Source organism: Cricetulus griseus (assembly GCF_003668045.3).
Source record: "Cricetulus griseus strain 17A/GY chromosome 1 unlocalized genomic scaffold, alternate assembly CriGri-PICRH-1.0 chr1_0, whole genome shotgun sequence".
Taxonomy (NCBI): domain Eukaryota; kingdom Metazoa; phylum Chordata; class Mammalia; order Rodentia; family Cricetidae; genus Cricetulus; species Cricetulus griseus.
Window position 1 is genome coordinate 186,817,143 of NW_023276806.1, and position 21,088 is coordinate 186,838,230.

The 21,088-nt window shown below is 38.0% G+C and overlaps 1 protein-coding gene across 13 annotated transcripts in view; it reads right to left on the reverse strand.

The window, feature by feature from the left end:
* The window catches only part of Adam22 (ADAM metallopeptidase domain 22), a 206,724-nt gene that overhangs the window by 10,194 nt on the left and 175,442 nt on the right, over nt 1–21,088 (reverse strand). For 2 of the 13 annotated variants that reach the window (XM_027391552.2, XM_027391565.2), the window contains 8 exons: nt 18,990–19,007; nt 13,188–13,382; nt 10,791–10,891; nt 10,406–10,472; nt 7,943–8,053; nt 5,828–5,914; nt 4,550–4,579; nt 443–566 (listed from right to left, as the gene is read on the reverse strand). In XM_027391552.2, coding sequence (XP_027247353.1) covers nt 443–566; nt 4,550–4,579; nt 5,828–5,914; nt 7,943–8,053; nt 10,406–10,472; nt 10,791–10,891; nt 13,188–13,382; nt 18,990–19,007 — 733 coding nt within the window. Of the gene's footprint in view, nt 1–442; nt 567–4,549; nt 4,580–5,827; nt 5,915–7,942; nt 8,054–8,508; nt 10,244–10,405; nt 10,473–10,790; nt 10,892–13,187; nt 13,383–18,989; nt 19,008–21,088 lie in introns of those variants that run through there. The other 11 variants (XM_027391556.2, XM_027391555.2, XM_027391553.2 and 8 more) reach the window with 11 other exon arrangements.

Below are 21,088 nucleotides of genomic sequence, written 5' to 3' on the forward strand. Positions count from 1 at the left end.
AAACTGGACATGGAGAGAGAAAAAAGACCTTTCAAAGCTTCATAAAACAAAATACATCCTTTTTTTTCAATCCCAGAGTTGAGTGAAACAATCATGAAAAATAAAGACATAAGTATAGGCTGGGCGTGGTGCACACACCTTTAATCCCAGCTCTCGGGAGGCAGAGACAGGTGGATCTCTGAGTCTGAGGCCAGTCTGGTCTACATAATGAGTTCCAGAACAGCCAAGGCTACACTGAGAAACCCTGTTTCAAAGAAGATACAAGTCCAAAACCAGTCATAATGTTGCATGCCTGTGATTCCAGCATCAGGATGCTGAGATGAGGCTTCAGCTTGGGCTACACAATGAAATTTTGTTTCAAAAGGGGGGGATAGAGATGAAAAGTAAGCTTAGAGATAACCAGTTGTGACCAAGTATAAAGCATGTGGGAATTGCTGTGTACCCTGGCACTCTGTCGGTTCACTGTCTTCTCCTCATCAGGAAGTGGAGGCATCGGGTATGGGTATTTTCTGCTGGAGGCAATAGACCCAGTTGATGAAGAAGGAGACTTGGCAGGAGACAGGGTCCTGAGATGTCGAGAATATAAGAAATAAATATCATGTCATGTATGGAATCACTTTTCAAATATCTAAAAAGCAGATTCAGAGCAAGCCCCCGATATCTACTTTCACTAAGTGTCTACGGCAAAGCTTTAACTATGGGGGAGACAACTGTCATTCAGAAACCAGCAAGCTGTGATTTTAGCTTCCTAATTCCACAGCAATGATGGAATGTCTAACTGGTACTACACAGAATCATCCTCTTAAACTACGAAGCCAATGATGAAATTTCTTTCACAATAAAACCTAACACGGAAAAAAGGGAAAGATTCTAAGAGCTCATAACAGTAAATTAAGTAAACAGCATGTTAACATTCTACTTTATTTTACTACTTAAAATGTTTCTCTAAGTACAATACTCTCAAATAAGATCTTAAAACATAACCATGGATATATTCTATTCATTGGTTGCTAAAGTCATACTCTACACAAAACTCATGCATTCAGAGGCCTGTGTGTTAGTTGTGAAGAACAAAGGAAAATACAAGGGTTTTAATAACAAATTAGTAAACATGCAAGCAGTAAGGAGTGCACAGTTCCAGCCAAACAAAGTCTGATGAGAACATACAAAAATGGTCTACTTCATCCCTGCATTGGCATATCTGGGAAAGCAGCAGTCTTACTCTGCTGTGGTTTGATAGGCCTATTGCAACTGCTGTACTTGTGACTGTGCTGAGCATGCTGGGAAAGACATGTCTGCGCCTAGCTTCTCTGTGAGAGTCCCTACTGGAAACCCCTGAACACTACATGCAACTCAAGACTTCCTCTGCTGCGACCGGATCACCCTGGCACTGTGGTCATCAAACACTGGACCAGGAAAGGCTCCCGTGGCTTTTCAAACAAATTCTGATTTTTAAGATGCTGAATTCAATCTAACATTTGGAATGGCTTTTTTCCTATATACTCTGAGATCCAGGTAAACATTCTTGATTGACTTTAAAAGTCAGAAGTGGCCCCATTCACTTTTAAACATTAACTCCTACTTTTCCTTCTGTTTTTTTGAAGATTACTCAGGATGGCTCCTTACCAGGAACTGCTGGAAGGCAGCCAGAAAGCTACAAGGCTTCTCTTACACTGACACTCTCCGTACTGGGAAGATGGAAGTAATGAGTGATAGTACTTCAATTTCTCTTCAGTTCTACCAGAGTAGCACAGCTACAGTGTGTGTGTGTGTGTGTGTGTGTGTGTGTGTGTGTGTGTGTGTGTGTCTGCCTGTCTGTGTCTGTGAAGATATGCATGTGCACACAAGTACATGTGTACAGAGTATGCTGTGTATGTAAAACAGAGGTCAACCTCTGGTGTTGTTCCTGAAGCACAATCTACCTTATCCTTTGAGGCTGTGTCTCACAGGCCTAGGGTTAAGCTAGGTTGTCTGGACATTAAACCCCACAGTTGGCCTGTCCCTGTCTCCCCAGTACTGAGATTACAAACACAGGGCACCACTCCTAGCTTTTTTTGTGGGTTCTGGAGATGGAACTCATACAGCACAGAAAAGGTGCTACCAACAAAGCTTCTGATACATAAATTCATAATTTAAAAATTAAATAGTTTTTAAGGTAAATTAAAAATAAATAGGACCATGATTATTAGGAAACAGACTCAATATGTATCAAATAAGTGTAAAACTTGCCTATAGATCCAGCTTTTTTAGCCAAATCATTATGAGATTTATGAGAATCCAAGTTTAGGAAAGGCAGTCAGACATACAACCAAATCCTATTTATTCTATGGTCATGGAAACCAAGTCCTCATTTTAGTTTGCTGCAGCCGGTGTGTGTGTGTATGTGTGTGTGTGTGTGTGTGTGTGTGTGTGTGTGTGTGTGTGTGTGTGTGTGTGTGTGTGTGTGTTCATTGCATGAGCTGTTAGCTTATATGTTATAGCCACATCAGTCTTAACTTGGCCTTGGGCTCAAATGACCAACACTGTACATTCAAAACCATTCCAGTGAGAAGTGGTAGAGCAACCAGCCTTGCTCTGAAATATTTTTGCACGGGCACAAACAATAGTGACTTAAAACAAAACAAAACTGTATGTGTTCTTCAGAACCCCACAGAAATGACTGCATGAGTTCTCACAGTGGAACTTTAGGTAATTTATACTTTGGATCTTGAAGGGAAGAAGAGAAACCAAGCAGGACATTTTCAGCGGTGAAAAGCCAGGAAACAGATTCTTGTGTGTGGATGGAAAAGACCAGAGCAGAGATCAAAACGAAAGGAAAGGATAAGGTAAGCTAGCTTAGGGAAAATAAGCTGACAACCTATCACAATTGCCAAAGGGAAGCCTTTAATTCTAACCTGGCTTTCATTTAGCCAAGTGTCAGCTAAGCTCATTTGCTGACAAAGCAAAGTGAATTTCTGGATAAATATTAGTCATTTATCCTAGTGACATTAAAAAAAAAACATAATAACTACAGTGGGAGGTACTTGTCTGCCAATGGACTGTGGGACTGTATCTGACTTCTGGGGCTGCAAATCAAGAAGGGGGCACAGAGCCTCCTTCCTTACTGTGTTCACATGCTAATTTTATAATAATCTGTTCCAGAAGGATTGAAGTGTCCTCAGTCAGTTCTAGTCTTCCAAACCCTCTACAGCCTTACAGCAGCCGCAGAGAAATGATAGCAGCAACAGACTTGGGAGTCAGTGAGCAGCCAAGCTCCAGCTCTGCTTCTGATATAGGAGATGTGCTATTTTGGCTAACTCTTTGTATCCCAGTTTTCTCCATCCACAAAAAGGAGCCTACCTTTTGGGATGTGAGAAACATATATAGTAGGCATTTGACACCTTAGTTTCTATAATTCACTTGCAGAATCAATGTGGTTTCCAAAGATCATTGAAATGGACTTAAAAATAACGCTGATGAAGTGAGGAACCCATTGGGTAGCACCAAGAGCATGTACACCTCCTAGGGACTTGAAGGGCAGTGCCCCGGGGCAGAACTGCTCCCAGGATCTGGGGTGGTGATCCAATGTTTTTTCTCTGATTTCACCTGCACTTTTCCAGTGGCCTGAAGACATTGGGAGCACAGTTAGGGTAAGTACTGTCATATGAGAGCACACCTGTAGGTTTTACTGTCTGTCCTTGTAGTTCAGGGCTACTATGTTTTCATTCATTGGCAAACCAGTTTGCTGCAGTCACTAAGTCTCCACTACATGTTGGTAAGAATGTCCCAAATCCAACCCCACATGGGTGATTAAGAAGATGACCTGTGTCCCCATCTTCGGGTGTTATCAAGAGAGGTAAAGCACAGGTTTGGTGAAGCCCAGGCTTGGGTGTGAGCACACTTAGGCCTACCTATGTGAAGGTTAGTTGGGATGGAGGGTAGACAATGCTCTGATGCTGCTCAGAATTGGGCTTATCTTAATTACTTCCCACTGCTACTGAAATGCAGAGTTGATCTCCAAGCCTTACCAGCCCCAACCCTTCTTAGTCAAAAAAGACTTTTGAAAGCACAACTGTCCACAGACTTTACCATTTAAACAAAAACATACATTTTTTATAATTAATTCCTTAATGTGAGTCTGTGCTGTAGGTACCAGCCACTCTGCTTAAAAGATGAGATAAAGGAACCCTCTCAAATTTCCCTTATAGCTTGGCTCGTGCAAGCAGGGGTGCTGAAGCATTTCCCCATCCAAATGGTGCTCAGTCATGCAGCTTCTGGGCAGACTGGGGACTGACTTAAAGCAACAAGGACTCTTGAGTTACACCAACTTCTCAGCTCACCCAGGGGAGGTACACAGACTCTTCCGGGGTACCATTTCATAAATTACTTCCATATAAATGCTGTCGATTTAGAAATAAAAGGCCTAACCTATGTAGAACCAAACTCATCCTGTTTTGGTTCCCTGGATGATACAAATTACAATCTGCCCAAAAGCCTGATAAAGACAAAGAAAGAAAGAAAAAGGACTGCAGGTGAGCCAAGACTCCAAATAACATCAAAACCATCTTACCTGTCTTCCTGATGTTGGCCATCTTGGGAGCTACAGGTGAAGGTGGGATGTTTGAATGTGAGTGTGTATGTATATGAGGTTCAGTGTGGGGAAGTGTTGGGCAAGCAGAGGGCAGGGAGGGAGAGGGTGATGGGCTATAAAAGCAGGGTATACTTTTGTGAGCAGGCAGGAGTTATGCTTTCCTTGGGGTATATGCAAAAGTTATGGATCAAAGTAAAATGCAGGTAGGTCTAATCATTTTCTCAAACTATACATAACTAAACTAAATGGTACGCTGGAAGAGAAAGCCCACCTTATATGGGTGCTGAGAGTTAAATATACATAGCATATTTTCATATCCATCCAGTGCTGACCCCAATTGTGGCAATAAGGAGCATGAAAACTCCAGTTGTGCTCTGAAGAGGCAGTGGCCGATCTCCATTTCCTCTTTGCATTAGTTTCCACACAGTAGTTAGATATAAAGTGGTCATTTACCTCTAGGTAATCATTCACGTGGTAAAGAGTGGGGTGACATTGAGAGGCCCAAGGAATGTTCTCTGATTTGTTACACAAGCTTCAGGGAACTGGGGAAATTGGGGAGCATTTAGACTGTAGGAGGCTTCATTGTTAAGCGGGTGCTTTCTCTCTGCTTCCTGCTTGTGAGACATGAAAGCCCTGTACTGCTTGGTTGAGAATCTACAGGATACTCTTCTCAGCACAGCCCCAGTGCTAGCAAATGGCTCGCTGGGACAAAGAAAGCCAAGTTCACAACATGCTTTCAGATGAGCAATAATATCTCAGCTGTTTTCCAGTTCTGTCAAATCATTGTTTCTGCTTGAAATAAAATTCCAGTTTAGTCTCTTTGTATGTTTTTCTTTGAGTTTTTCTATGCACTATGCACTCTCAGATAGTAAGAAGGAAAAATATATATTATGGAACTTCTAGATTATGGAAACTAAATTGTTGCGGTTAATAGTGCATTTTTATTAGTGGAAGGTATGTTTCATGCCCACAGAACACTACATAGCATAAAATGAAGAGAAAGCTACTAAAAAGCTCAAAAGGGTGATAGGGACATGCACTAAATGATAACCCTTTCAAATGCCTTCATTTGAAACATTTAGAAAAGAACTAGACTCGCTCAGGAAGCCAAATACATCAAAAGGCAGCAAATGAATGAGGCCCCTTTCCACCTACAAGAACTTGTATTAGGAGATACAAGAGAGAGAGCCAGTCACACTAAATACGTGTATGTGCTGGGGGAGTGTGAAAGGAAGATAAAATTAATTTATAAAATACCTAAAGTATGGTCCTTCTGTGTTTTTATTCACATCTTCTACCCACTTAGCTACATTATAGTCTCTTTTGAACCATGGGTTTAAATACCTGCAGAAAGCAATGGAAGGAACAAAGAAAGCAGAACAAGATAGAAAATCTGAAAATACACAGCACAAGCTTAGCCATGATGTTTTCACCCTCCAAATGCAAGTGACTATGGCAAATAAACCAGGATGGACATTGGGTGACTATGAGGCAGTCTACACAATGGCATGAAAATAATCTCAGCTACAAGGCACAAGACATTCTATAACATATTACATTTCTAGGAAAGCCTCTTCCAGTGGCTTCCCCCCATCAGCCAGAATCTCTCTTTTTATCAGAAGTCTCGTTAACCCCTCAAAGGCAGCCTTTTTCCCAAGCCACTTCTCAACTGGCTCCTTGGTTTTCAAATAATATTGATGCTTTTTGAAAATATTCAGGGTGGCTGCAATTCCAATCTGATATTTAGGCACATATAACCTCAAGACAATTTAAAGGAGCCAAGTTCTCATTATAGATTAGGAACGCTTTTTACACAACCACTGATTTACTCTCTATGACAGAGTCTAAGGAGTGCTCTCTAGTTGGCTTCTGTAAGGAACAGAAAGGGTCCTGCACCCCCATCCTGGAGTCCCCAAGCACATTCACTACAGTTCAAGTAGGCCTCCACGATCTTAAAGCTAGGTTCAGTGATTTAATTGAAGCCCCACAGTTCCAACCTCCTCTCTGTGCACTCCAGACTAAAGCATTTGTGATTGCCTTAGGAAACAGCCCTCAGAAGTTGCTTTCCAAAAGAATAGCTGTCGGGGAATAATGCTAGCATCTCCCTGATGGATCTGGCAGCAGCACCACCAGGATGACCGTGCAAATCTCAAAGGTAGCAAAACGAGGTATAGTCATTGCTTTCCACGGAGTTTCTCTGATTTGTATTGTGGAGCCAAGCAAAAACACATCCCCTTACGATCTGCTCTTATAAAACAACGTTAATTTAACAATCTCAGCATTGGAGGAATTTGGAGGTTTTACTGGGCTTCCTCCTCTTAAAAAGTAGCTGTGTGGTACCTAGTCAATGAAGATCCCGGTTCTTTAAGATTTATTTGGAAACAAATCTGGTGGAATTATAAAGCATATTAATTTTTAAGTTAAGATTTGTTTCTTTCCTCCATATTTAGTCTTTGAGTTATATATAAATATATTTAAATCAAAACTACTATATTTCCAGTTATATTTAAAAATCAGATTATTTCTCCACAGCTCTTTCCCTCATTTTGAGCCATTAAGAAGGCATTCTGCAAAATAAAAATTATGATTTCACCCTGAAAGAAGGGTTCAGTTGATTTGTATGCTTACAAGACCATTTTTGCTAAGATACATCTCCCAATTTGGGAAGAACTCACATTAGTTTTGCCTTTAGCCACAATCATTGCCAACTTGCACTTTTCACAGAGATAGCCAATTAAAATCTGTGTGAACATTTCCACTGGGACTTAGAACAGAAAGAAAAAGTCCAAAAGCAAGTGCAGCCCCTGATGAAGTGAACGGCCTCAGAATAACCCTAGGAGAAGCCCATGCAGCCGTTGTCAGGGCAAACACTGCCACACAGCAAACTCAGTGTCCCACAGGCAGGAAGCCACTTCCTGGGGGAGACCTTTGTTCCTTTCACTGACAATCTCTGAAAGTCAAAGGACAGGTACTATGGCTGACCCACAAAAGTTTCAAACACATAGCTTGACTTGGAAGTCATGGACCTTAGCCTCAGTTTCAAATCTGTGCTGGAGAGCTCTGGGGACCTGGCATGGTGGCTAGAGCGATGAGCCTCTATCAGACTACAATAACCCTGTCTATATGGTTTGACTTAGCGTGGCTTGTTAGTGCAACATGCAAGAAATAAAAAATAAAAATGCATTGGACAGCATAGGAGAGCCTCTTTATGTTCTCCAGGATGGAAAGCCAGCGGGTGCTGACTGAGTCAGGAGCACCACTGAGCAGATAAGGGGCTCAGTCAAAGATCAAAGGACCCTGCTCTCAGCCAAGGAAGGGACTTTGAGGAAGATTAAGTGGCAGCCCAGAATGCATGGGCAAGTGGAGACTGACCTGTGATCCAGACTCCCTGTCTGGGGGCTGTCAGAGCCCCCTGGACTTATGCCTTGGGATAGGATTGTCTGGGCGAGGGAGTGCCCAGGCTCAGGAGCTTGGGGCTCCCTCCTGTAAAAACACAATATATAATACAAAGTCTGAGCCAAAAAAAAATTTTTATAGTGTGAACAACAACAAGGAAGATGCGAACTCTTTTGAGTGGGAAAACAATGTAACCAACAAGGACAGTTAGTGTTTTGTTTTGTTTTTTAGTTTACAGAGCATGCATTGGCGGTGCATGTTTTAATCCAGGCCCAAACTTTTCATCATCCTTTTGGATGATGTGGCACTAAAGGGAATGATATAGTTCAGCACCACAAACCCTGAAATAGTTCTTATTATGAAGAAAAAAAGGATATCTTTCCTTTAATCCCAGCACCCAGGAGGCAGAGGCAGGCGGATCTCTGTGAGTTCGAGGCCAGCCTGGTCTCCAAAGCAAGTGCCAGGATAGGCTCCAAAGCTACACAGAGAAATCCTGTCTCAAAAAAACCAAAAAAAAAAAAAAAAAAAAAAAAAAAAAAAAGCATATCTTTCCTGTGGCCATTCTGCTCCTAGTACAGTCACACAAATGGTAGGGTTATATCATAACCAAATGGTATGACTTATGTAGAGAAAGTATAAAAAGTTGCTAACATAATTTTTGATATGCTGTGTACCACAAATCCACATTTTCAGAAGTATGTAAGTGTGTGAGTGTGTGTGTGTGTGTGTGTGTGTGTGTGTGTGTGTGTGTGTGTGTGTGTGGTCAGCTCCCATACAAGAATATTTCTGTATGCATGGTCAGCTTCGAAAACTTTGTTCCAATTAATTAACATGAGTCATGTAGCCAAATTCAGAAAACTCTGATAAATGTGAGCGGACCTTTCTTCTTTACTGAGAAACTTCTATTATGCTGCCACATTAAATATTAGAACTTAATATCACAGGCAAGAGTTCTTAAAGGTTACCCATAATATAATTTTATCATGTGATATGAGTGGAATTTTATACATTTTTAAAAATTATGTGAATATTGGTGAATATCAAATGTTCTCTGGGTCTTGAACCCATTGCTTCAATATACTGCTGAACTTGATTTTCTCTTTAGGAGCTGTCAAAGTCTGGTCATAGAAACAGTCCACAAAGGAAGTTCCAAAGAACATTTCACAAGTGTAGCCTTAACCTTATGAGCAACCAGGATAAGCTGAGGAGCCCTCTTACCAGGTGGCCTCATGCAAAACAAATCAAATAACATTCCAGGCAGAGTTTATCTGCAGTGAACCCTAAAGCACCCAAGCACTTTGGGAATGCAGAAGATAAACTCTGGTAAATTAGTTGTTCATGATGGAGGTCTATGATGCCATTCTGGACCATGCGATGGTATCACTTGAAATCGCTATTATTTCTATGGTCAAAGTATCCTCTAACATATGTTGATAAGCCACTTACAAGACAATACCATTCAGGTGGAAGGTCCAAATTTCAGGGCAATGTTATTATTCCTAGACTGAAAAAGGCAGGGCATATGATGGAAAAGCTAAGGTAAGTTTCTAACAAGCAGTTAGCAAACACCTGCTACTCAGATTTTTGTAAGTAATACAGAGATCCTGAGAACAACTACCCTAGAGTGAATCATGAGCAGAAAGTTTCAGGCACCTTGGCAACAGCAAGGGTAACTATAGTTACTTCCAGGAGGCAAGGTCCCTTGGAAAAAAAACTGAGGGTGTGTTTTACCCCTAGGAAGGGTATAAGGGCTTGTGGAGGCAATGATCTGCTTGCATTTTCTCAAGTGAAGAAATAAACACCACCAAAAACAATGCATGATGCTTACTTCCTTATAAATGACTTTAAATTTAACTTTTAACCCCACTAAAAAAAAATGTGGCTATCATTTAAAACAGTTAAAGTTGCATTAGTGACAATGATTCAGACAAAGAGCAAGTTTAGGTAAATGGCCTTTTAAAGGTCCTCAGGAGGGAAACTTAAAAGGGAAGCTCTTTCCATTAGTCTGAGAGAATGCTTAGATAGCAGCCATGGAGACCTCAGAGGGGTGGCTTCTGACTGAGTACTAGCTGGCTATAATAGGGTGAGGATTATCCATAGTGCTTCCAGGGGAGAGGAAGGGTGACCCTTTGAAATGGTTGGACCCCCAGTGATGAGACGAAAAGAAAGTTATCACAATTCCCTTCAAAAGAAACCAAAACACCAGAATGGCAGGTGACTGGAGGGTGAGACCCCCACTATCAGTGAATATTGGTATGGGCACAGTTGCGGAGATGCCTATGTAAAAGAGAAAAGCCAAGGTTAATTCTTACAGGGCAAAGAGAATTAAAAAACACAAAAAACAACTCCAGAGGCATGGTAGGTGGTTCTTTGACTATCTGCTTAGTTAACAGTCGTCACTAATAGCATAGGACCTTTCCCATTAAATGTATAACTTACTCAGTTGAATTAGATCGAGGTCTAAATCTTTTGCCTCTGATTTTCTTTTTGTTGCCTCCAAGGTTACCTGAAAAAGAACATTTACAGCTGAATTTTCATATAGATAAGTAATGGTTTTATGTATAATTGCATGGTACTTGCAATGGGTGAATTGCCTCCAAATGTGGGTCTCTGTGGTATTACACCATCTTCCAATGTTCCCTCCCTACTTAGCTACTAAAACCACCATTTCCCATCAATGAAACTTCAAAGAACAACAAAAACAAGCAGCTGGTCTCTCATTCTAAGCCTGTTTGTTGGGAGAAGAGCTGGATGGCTTATGGGAAAGAATATATCTTTACAGGGACCCCAGAATACATCTTGGACTCCGAATGCTGTTCACTACCTTGCCAGGAGTTACTTCGAGGTCTCCCATTTTCACAGATGTCGGAAATATGTTTTGTGTCTGGAATCCTTTCACTCCAGGAATGAGAGAGCCCATTTGACCTGAAAGTAGAAGTATTTACATATTGTTCAAAAATATAATCGGATAAATGTTTTGGCGTCACTAAGCAAAATTTGTAAGCATTACTGCACATTAAATAAAGCAAATCAATAAAAAAAATCTGAAATGAAAGAATGAAGAAAACATGAAAGTCTTCATGAAGAAGGCAGAATTACACAACATTCAATTTAAGAAAAGTCAAATACAATGGAACCCCATTACAATAGTCATAAATGGAAAAGTAGCAGGATATAATGCAAGCCAATTTACATTCTCCAGAACACAGCAACCACAGAACAGATTCAGCGAGTATTACAGTCACATAACCCCAGCAGTAGGGCTATAATGGGGTCCCACCATAGATGTTTCTTAATTGTAAAGCAATGATTTCCATTCAAATATTATGAGAACATGGACTTTTAAGAGATTGCATAAAATTTGCCCAACTGAACCTGGTTAACTTTATGAAAGTAATACACATGTTTAAATTAATAAAATTATTATCTGAGAATTGGCATTTTTCTACACAAACATGCCCCCAATGAATATAATGCATCTCAATTAACTGTCCAATGACTGAACTAAATCAGATCTTTATCATGGAATATCTCTCACAAAGCCCATGTACCATTGAGCCCTTCTGCTACTGTATCCTACTATTACTAAATGAATTTGCTATAAGGATCAAGATTAACACACCTACCTTATACCATAAAATGAAATTTTTTATGAAATTTCATAATGAAAAGAATGAGACAAGCCTAGTCTGGAGCCTAATAATTTGATATGCTTTTGACTGATCACAGCCTATTGTACTATTTTCCAAGATCTGGGAATTGGCCCTGTGCATTTCAAAGCTCCTTATTAGCAACTGTAGAAACAGCACTATGCCCAAGCCACTCTCCTCTGAATCACTCTGGTTAATTATGAATAATATGAATTTCAGAAGGAATCTTCTGACAAAAAGCAAACAGAATTTGGCACAATTCATATACACTGCTTTTCTATGTTGGAACTTTTTCAACATCATTCTCTAATGAAAAAGCCATTCATATTTTGTATGAAAGGCCAATGAAGGCTCTAGAACCCACTGATTTCTCCACTTTTTACTGTAATTTAACTTAAAAATTCTATATTTGATCAAGCAAACATTCATACCAGATAATGCTGGTAGGTCCCCAGGCATTCTCCCTTAGCCAATGAATCCTCAATAATAAATGAGAAGAGTAATTTTATACTCTATGCAGTGTATGCTATAACATATACTCCCAGGCTCAATAATAAATAAGAAGAGGAATTTTATATTCTATACAGTGTGTGCTATAGCATGTACTCCCAGGATCAAAACTAGCATGACTTTTGCTTTGAGTTCAGTAATCTAAGGAAATGTGCTTAAGACAGTTCCCAGTGACTATTTGTTCTGGATTCACATTTGGTGCCTATAAGGATTGGGTACCAGTGCAGATTGCTTTACAGATAGATCATCCACTCTACTTGGACTACCACAAGAGACCATGTTCCCTGGCAATAAACTAGCTCCTTCAGTCTACAAAGTGCCCAGAGTTATGAGTGGACCAACTGAAACTTTTTCACCATCCATTACACCTCAATAGAAACTTCAAAGATTTTTTTACAAGGATATTTTAGTTTCCTTTAATGTGAAGGTAGGCCCCACCCTGTGAAACATACTATTTAGTTCTAGTCATTTATTATCAACTGATTATAAAGTGAACTGACTTTCAAAAGGTGTCATACATCTTAAGATGCTAGAACAAGAATATATCATTAGAGTTTGAGACATAAATAATATAGTAATCCTAACTATACCTAATTTATCAACTAAGATGAAAGTTATAAGTCTACAAATAATCATTCCAGAGAAACATCATATTAAAATATATGATTCACAGAGATGCAATCTTTTTTTCACAGCAAGCTTAGCTTTGAAATATACAAAATTAAAAACTATTCAATGCAGCACTTATATTACCAATTTATCTTAATTGCCTTTATTGAAGCATGACAGTACCCTTTTTCTTTGACTACCAAGCATGACATAAAGCTCACCGTGTAAAAATATTTTCAAATACTCCGTTTTGTTTCTTAAGCCATGCGTAACATGACAAGGAACACCCTGGGGTTTACTGCACAGATTTAGTGTTCTGGCATTTTGGGCTAAATTTTGTAGCCTGATTTTTATACACAGTGGTCCCGAGCATATGGCATTTTGAAGTGGAGTCATCAAAGAACAAGGGATACTCTTTTAACATTCAAGAAAGAAGGAAGAAGTAACCAAACCTGCTGCAAAATAATGAAATGTTCTGACTAATGGAATAATGTGTGATGGAGCAGGTGGAAATCTGAAAATGCGACAGAAAAGCAGACCTCTTCTTAGAACTAGATGCTGAGTTTGTGCTGACTCCGGGAGGGATGTCGCTATAAAAAGAGTCGCCATCTCCAGACTTTTTAACATAATCTCCCTGGGGTAACTGTCTAAGGCATAATAAACATTTCAGAGTCAGAAAACAAGACACACGCATGAACACAGACATATACAGATATCATTCCAGGAAAAAGAGAGATAGGGATAATGGTCTACATGATCAAATCTATAACATATGAGATTATTAATAAATGCGACACATTCAACTCATTCTAGCTGCAGAAGACAGAAATGTAACCATGAAGTCTTAGTAGGCTGGATGAGTAAAGCTTTGTTTTCAGGAGAAATATGGAAAGATGAGTTATTTTTAATGCAGCATCACCCTACCTGGAGATGTTGACCACAATAACTTTGTTTCTTTTAAAAAATGGATGTTGAGGATGTGTTTAGGCAATCCTTGCTCAAATGAAGCAGGCTCTCTCAAATGTGGTGAATAAATTATTCATTATTTGAAACGTATGAAGAATATATCCTTGACTTAGTTTTAAAAGATTTGATTGCTTTCAGTTATTCTATAGTTGAATCCAAATAAAACCTTATTAGGATTTTGAGTTCACTTTGCAGCATCATTATTCAAAGGAAATTTAAAGGATTCAAATTTGAATCAAAACAGAAATTTTATAGCACCCAGTAGAATGTGTAAAGGAATGTAACTTAGCAAGAGGAAGAAAGAGTTGAAAAGTAGCTGAGCTCATTGGGAGACTATGGAAAGTCATCTATGACAGATGGTGGGGACACTTCCTATCTCCACCCACAGCAGGAGGGGAGGGCAAGACACTTGCCTCCTTCTGAATGAGCTAAGACAGCAACAGTCTCGCTAATTCTCCTAAGGGAACTGGAAAAAACTCTCAGTACCCCCAGAATACTCTGCCCACCGCCAATGTAGTCATCTAATGTGTGACTTCAAACAGCCAAATGTATCCAAATCATGACCAGTTTCACTCATGCTATAGGTGGAGGTGTCAAAAGCTAGGAATGGACTAAGAATTTCAAACAGGTGTATAACAATAAGTCTCCAACAAGCATATGCTCCCTACATCCCTTTCAATTCAGTTTTTGTTAATTACCTTGATTGTTTGCTGATATTGTTTTAATACTCAGAAACCCCTTTCAGATGTTCCCTTCATTATTTTGATTCCTATACCATATAAATTGTTTAAAATGCTTAGTTGTTTCTGACTGAACATCCTCTCCTAAATTATTTAGACACTCATATATTACAAATCAAAAAACGATTGTTCAGTGGATGTAAATAAAGCATATATTTTAATTTTACTTTATGTGACCTTAGATCCACACACTAAAGGAAAAATTTCTCACTAAACTAATTTCTAAAACCAGCTCTACCCTTGACTGATAGAGGTTCCACCAAAAATAAAGGAATCAGTCCTGGAATTAGAAAAGTTTCAATTTAGTAGAGTTCTAGGTACTCCTTTTTTTATCATCTGGGCCACACTGGATTCTTAACCAGTGTGTAAAAGTATTAGGAACATAGATATTACTTCTTAGAGGTCTCCTCAAAAATTCCACAAGGAATGGAACTAACTCTCCTTACATGGCAAATGCCAGCAATAAATTATTGATTTCCTGATGGCATTCTTTAGAGTCATGCTGAACATCCCTCACTGTCTCAAAATCCATCCTTTTTCAGTATCTATTTTTGATACTTTTGCAGACTACTACTACCTGCTTTAGTATAAGGAGAGAATCCAGGTTCCTGTGATCAATAAAATAACACTCCATCACTTGCTATGAAAAATCATAGAAAATCAACTAGATGAACTCCTTTAAAATTTTGATTGAACTTCTTTTTCCAATTGTTTACTGTTTTTATGGCTTTTGTCTCAAAATTTTAGTGTTTTTTAATGTTTCTCCCAATTTGGATCCTGAAAGTAATTATTTGGACTGACAAGGTGGTAGGTTTTCAAATGGGAAATTTTCTGTATTTTTATTACGCCCTATACAAATATTTTAGATATACATAACAAAAGAAAAATGCTTATTGACTGAATTCTATTTCCTCAATGATCAACCTTTCCTATATTAGTTGCAAGGTGTCATTTTTTTCTCTATATACCTCTTGGTTGAGCTAATGTACCTTATTAAATAACATTATTTAAGGAATTTCTATTTGCTAATACAAGGATCAACACCTATCACTTAACGACTTGGGGCAGACTATGACCATGCTAATTATTATTTTCCCACATCTACAATTTACAAGATTATTGACTGCTTTTATTCTACTTTAGATAACAATGTGTTCATAATTATAAACCAGCTAGTATTGACCCCCTCATATATGTAAACATCAAGAAAGGTTTTTCTTTTCTTTCATTTCTTTTTTTTTTGCACTAACCCTTTAAATGGTTTGTCTGAGTATGAGAGAAATTTGACCTTCCTTAAAAGTATCTATTGAGCATCAATATTTATCTCATCAATCCATATGCATACTCAAAAATCAGAAAACAGGGTGGGGAGAGGTGTCCAGGTCATAAACTAGGTATGGAAGAGACATTTCTCCAATCCCTGGTAAGTGCCTGGGCTGTCTCTTAAAGGAATTGTTACTCTCTTGTTTTGAGAAATATTGTGTAAGTTATACCAAGTCATGTTGACAGATGGATGAATGACTATCCCTAAGATATAAAGAATGCAAAAATAAAATAAAATAAAATAAAATGAAAACAAAATTTAAAAAGAAGCCAAAAAGGTTTTGGAAAGAAAAAGTGGGGAATCCACAAAAAGAAAATGAATGAATATAACAGATGAGAGATAAAGAAAGGAGATGAGGGAGAGATTCTGCTTCAGGGGAAATCCCAGAGCAGAAGGATGAGGTCTAATGACCATGCTCCTTATTGGTCACAGTGACATGTGTTTATTTCAAACAAAGAGAGAGGATTTCAACCAAACATGGATGGTTTATAAATTTAAGTCCAACAAATAGTCTTTATCCTGTTTGTATGTGCAAATCTGACTGAAAACTAGAATTTATAGTTCTTGCTGTAAACCATACAGCTACCATACTCTATGCGATTATTCCTCAAGAAACAATAAAATTGGCTGGGGAAATGGGTGGGGGTCTTCTTTCATGGAGGTTTTCAAGAAAAAGGCAAGTAACTGTCTTTGCAATGACTAATATCTAAGGCTTCACTGTGGCTCTGTGGTTCCATGGTTCCTAGCCTTCCCAGAATGCCACTAGAGGATGTAAAGTACTATACTTCTATGTGTGGGGGGTATACTTCAATTAAGTCTTAGAACGGGGCTTCTATTTTCTTGCTGTTGTGCAGGATGTTTGTTATCTGGCTCATTTATAGAATTGCATGCCTATCTTTTCCAAAAGTCTAATCATTAGGCCCAATCTGTCATTTCTAGACCATTTTCTAAGTTAACGGCCATCTGGCAAATGCCCATATATTTAATATTGCTTGAAGCCCTAAATGCCAAAGCGAAAGCTCATATTTATCAGCTAAAAGGCATGTGTGGGCCTCAACTGCAGTCCTCTCCCTTGACCACACTGCTTTAAGCATACAGAGAACATCTGAGAAATGTCAGCAATTTTCCTACATCACACAATAGCAGATTAACTACTAACTTCTTGCCAGTAGGGCTTCCCACCAGAAGACTGCAAAGGTAATCCTAATTTAAAGGTAATGACAACATCAAAATTCTTGGCTTTAGTTCCTAGCATCTTTGGAACCAGATGGGTCTTGATTCAAATGTCTGAAGATAATTTTATAGGGTAGAAAATGTACTGATGCATGCTGTGTCTGTTGCCCCTCCCATTTGCCCTCTACTCATTAATGCATGTCACCTACAGGAAGCCTAAAGACACTTCTGTGCACAACTTCTGGATTTAGCACCCAGCCTCTGTTGCTCTCCACTTTGAGAACTGTTACAAAGAACTAATATTCACCAGCCACAGACAAGGGGGTAAAGTTTCATTCAGATATAACAAAATATCTAGAATTAATTTCTCTGAAGATGGAATGACTCCCCAGACATGGTCTGGATTTCAGAAGTCATCATATCTATGCAACAATGGCTGTAGCACCAGGAGGCATTAAATTATATCACATAGAAAAGACAGTGATGGTATGAAAACATTTTTAACTATGCATGTGCTTAATCAGAATAATAAATTGGTATATGTTTTCCAATATCAATCATTTTTTTCATGGTAGGCAGTTTCCATGCTCTGGAGAGCATCTATAGAGTACCTCAGAGCACGGGTATAGCTTTGCTTATGTTATGTACTTGCGGCATGTTCTTTCCTTTTATGTATTCAGCAATATTGTCATAGTTTTACTTAGTTCCAATAGAAATGGTTATGAAATCTTAATGACATTTTAATCTCACCAAATAAATTCTATTTTCTACTGAAGACATCTACAAATCTTAGATTTCCAATATGACTAGGAAACTTTTTACCCACAGGAAACCTAAAGAGGTCCTGCTTTCTTCATATACTTCTATACTCATGAGTTCAAGACATGTCACAAAGAAATCCAGCTGTATTTAAGTTTTAACAAATTTTAAGTTTCATTCTTTCTAATAATGGGTTTGCTACCCTAAGGGAAATATTCCTAATATCTAAATTTAGGATTATTATAGATTATTGTTTCAATGCAAGTATGATCAGGATTTCAACTGGTATCTTTGGTTGTCATGTAGTCACAAAGATTCTATAGACATTGACAGCTAAAGCCTTATAGAGTTTAAATTATAAAATAAAGGAAATAGAAGAGTAATGATTAAAAATTTGATTTCTGAAAAACAATGAATCTTGTGGCCAGAGTCTGAAAAGGTCTCACTATATTTATCATATCTATCTCTAAACTGCCACAGGCAATCGATGGGACAGAGGAAAAATTAAGCAGGAATCAGTGCAAATATTCTGAACCGAGAAGTGAATAGTGTATGTGCAATCAATACCTGGGCTGGGCTGATCAGTTTTCAAGATAGCATTTAAGTTTTGGATACCAACAGCAAGTAGAATTAATAAATTTTAAAATGTGAGAAGTGAAACGCCTGTCTCAATAAATACTATGTCAATTTGGACAAAACTGGCAGTTCCTATAAAAACAATGACACTCTGTCTCTTTTACACTGTGTGCTAAATGGAGATCTTAAGATTATGTTAAGTAGGTGCTTGACTTTTTGGATTTTATGTAATATTAGCACAGGAGGCACAACAGCTCAGAAATGCTAACTATGCAAATTCCCTCTTATGCTACCTTTATGATTATGAATCATACGAAAATATTTTCTTACATAAAGAACATTGCAGAACATCCCCTTGATAGGAACAAATGATAAACCTTGTAACTTACGAAAGTTAGTACTACAACAACAATAACAAAAATAACTTCCCTCAGACAAAATTAGGTAATAAGACCATTATAAACATGAAGGAAAGCCAATAAACCAATGTAAACAAACATGACAACTTAACATAAAGGTTTGTTTTTGATGAAAAAATCTACTTCTAGATACACATTGATATTAAAATAAATTTAATTATTATTTTAAAATCATAAAAGGTCAAGATCATTACTACATAAAAGACAAAATCGCACTTGAAACTGCATGTATGAATTCCAACAGTGATACAAAGGGTTAAACTTTTCAGATCTCTTCAGATCACTATAATCACATACCTCTGTTCTCGATAGTTCCTGTTCATAGACAGAAGAAAGAAATAAAGAAAAGCATTAGTCACCTAAAGAAGCACATGAACATAGCATTAAACACAAACCCCAGCCTTCACGCAACCTCCTTCCTGACAGGAATTTAAATTGTAAAATTAAAATGGGGAACATACAGAAAACTTTACTTTATCATAAGGAGAGATGATACCAAAGGGTTAGTGACAATATTGCCAAATAATTTCCCATTTTAATTTATTATTTATTTATTTTAAAGATTTGCTTACTTTTATGTATATTTGTGTTTTGCCTGCATGTATGTGTCTATGCTCTATGTGTGCCTAGTGTCCCTGGGGGACAGGAGATAGTATGTAATCCCCCAGAAATGGAGGTACAGGTTGTTGTGGCCCACTGTATATGTGCTTAAAATCAAACCTGGGTTTTCTTCAAGGGCAGCAAGTGTCTTAACCACTAACCCTATTTTTAAAAGAATAAATTAGTTTGTAATCATTAAAGGGTAACTGTTTTCTCAATATCAGTTTTATTGTATCAAATATTTAATAATTATCTAGAGTCAATCCTACTGTTTTTGGAATTATATTGATCTATTTTACTTTTCATGCATGGGTGTTTTGCCTGTATGTATGTCTGTGCACTGCATGCATACAGTGCCTGTGGAAGCCAGAAGAGGGTGGTCATATCCCCTGGGACTAAGAATTGAAAATGGGCCCTCTGGAAGAGCAGCAATGCTCTTAACCACTAAGCCAAATCTCCAACCTTATCAAGTCTACTTTAAATATAGGTTTTCATAGATATAGATACATAGGTAAGTAGATAGATAGATAGATAGATAGATAGATAGATAGATAGATAGATAGATTGATAGATGGATAAATGACAGGTAGATATATGTATATAGAGATTATAAATAGAGAGAAGATAGATATAGATGATTGAATGTTGTTTTCAATGGCAAAATTAATTAAATATGTACATAAATTACTACATTTTCATAGAAATAAGTCTTAATTTACTCCTACTGAAACACAAACATCCAACTATAGCTCTTTCTAAGAAGTCCAAGTAGGAGAAAATATAAGCATGCCAGAGCACTTTATTCATCACATATGTTCAATAAAAATACATTAAAACAAAGCTGGCCTTTCACAGGTATTAATAACTTCTTTCTCAAGCTTCACACTGGATGTATTTGCCCACAGTTTAATTTCTGGTTTTGACTTGGCTGTTAGCTAAAATAAATTTATAAGACTTCCCTAATAAACTAATGTTGTTCAGAAGCATGTGGTAATGTACTAGCAGTCATTTTTCAAAAGCCACCAACTTTCTATCTTGGTGTAATTGAATATTAATATTTGAAGGCATTTTAGAAAGGCAAGTGGCTAAGGCATCTGGAGTTCCATCCTTGAAAATCAAACATAATGCTTCCACACAGGCACCTTCACCTACAAGTCCATTGCATTAACACTGTTAGGCTAACAAGAGACACACAGTGAAAGCGATAATTGCATTGGCTATCAGATATGGGAAACATAAGCCTGGCATCTTTCCATGGAGTATATTTTAGTTTTTCATATCATTCTGGAACCTGAAAGTGAGTATTTTCTGTTTGCTATTCTGCACTCCAAGGCTTGCAGAAAGGGTGGGATGTTTCATTGGAAGAATTAACATGAAAATGGCTCCCCAGGTTCACAGTCTGTTTTCAACTTCAAACAATACAGAAATTAATTTTCTTAGTTTAATTCTTCTACTAAAATTTCTATATTCCCACTCTATTTCTAAACATTCTGAGCTAGGTATGGTGTGCACGCCTTTAATCCCAGCCTTTAGGAGGAAAAAGCAGGGAGGTCTCTGTGAGTTCAAGGTCAGACTGGCCTACATAGTGAGTTTGAAGCCAGCTAGGGCTGCAGAATAAGACCCTGTTTTAAAAAAAACAAAAACAAACAAATAAACACATCCTGAATAATTTTAAAAACTCTAAAACTTGGATCTTAGGTTCAAATTATATCTAAGAAGGATACAATATGAACAAGATCTGTCTTTTTTCTTAATCAATCTGCAAAGTGTATAAACTTTGAAATGCTAAAAAGACA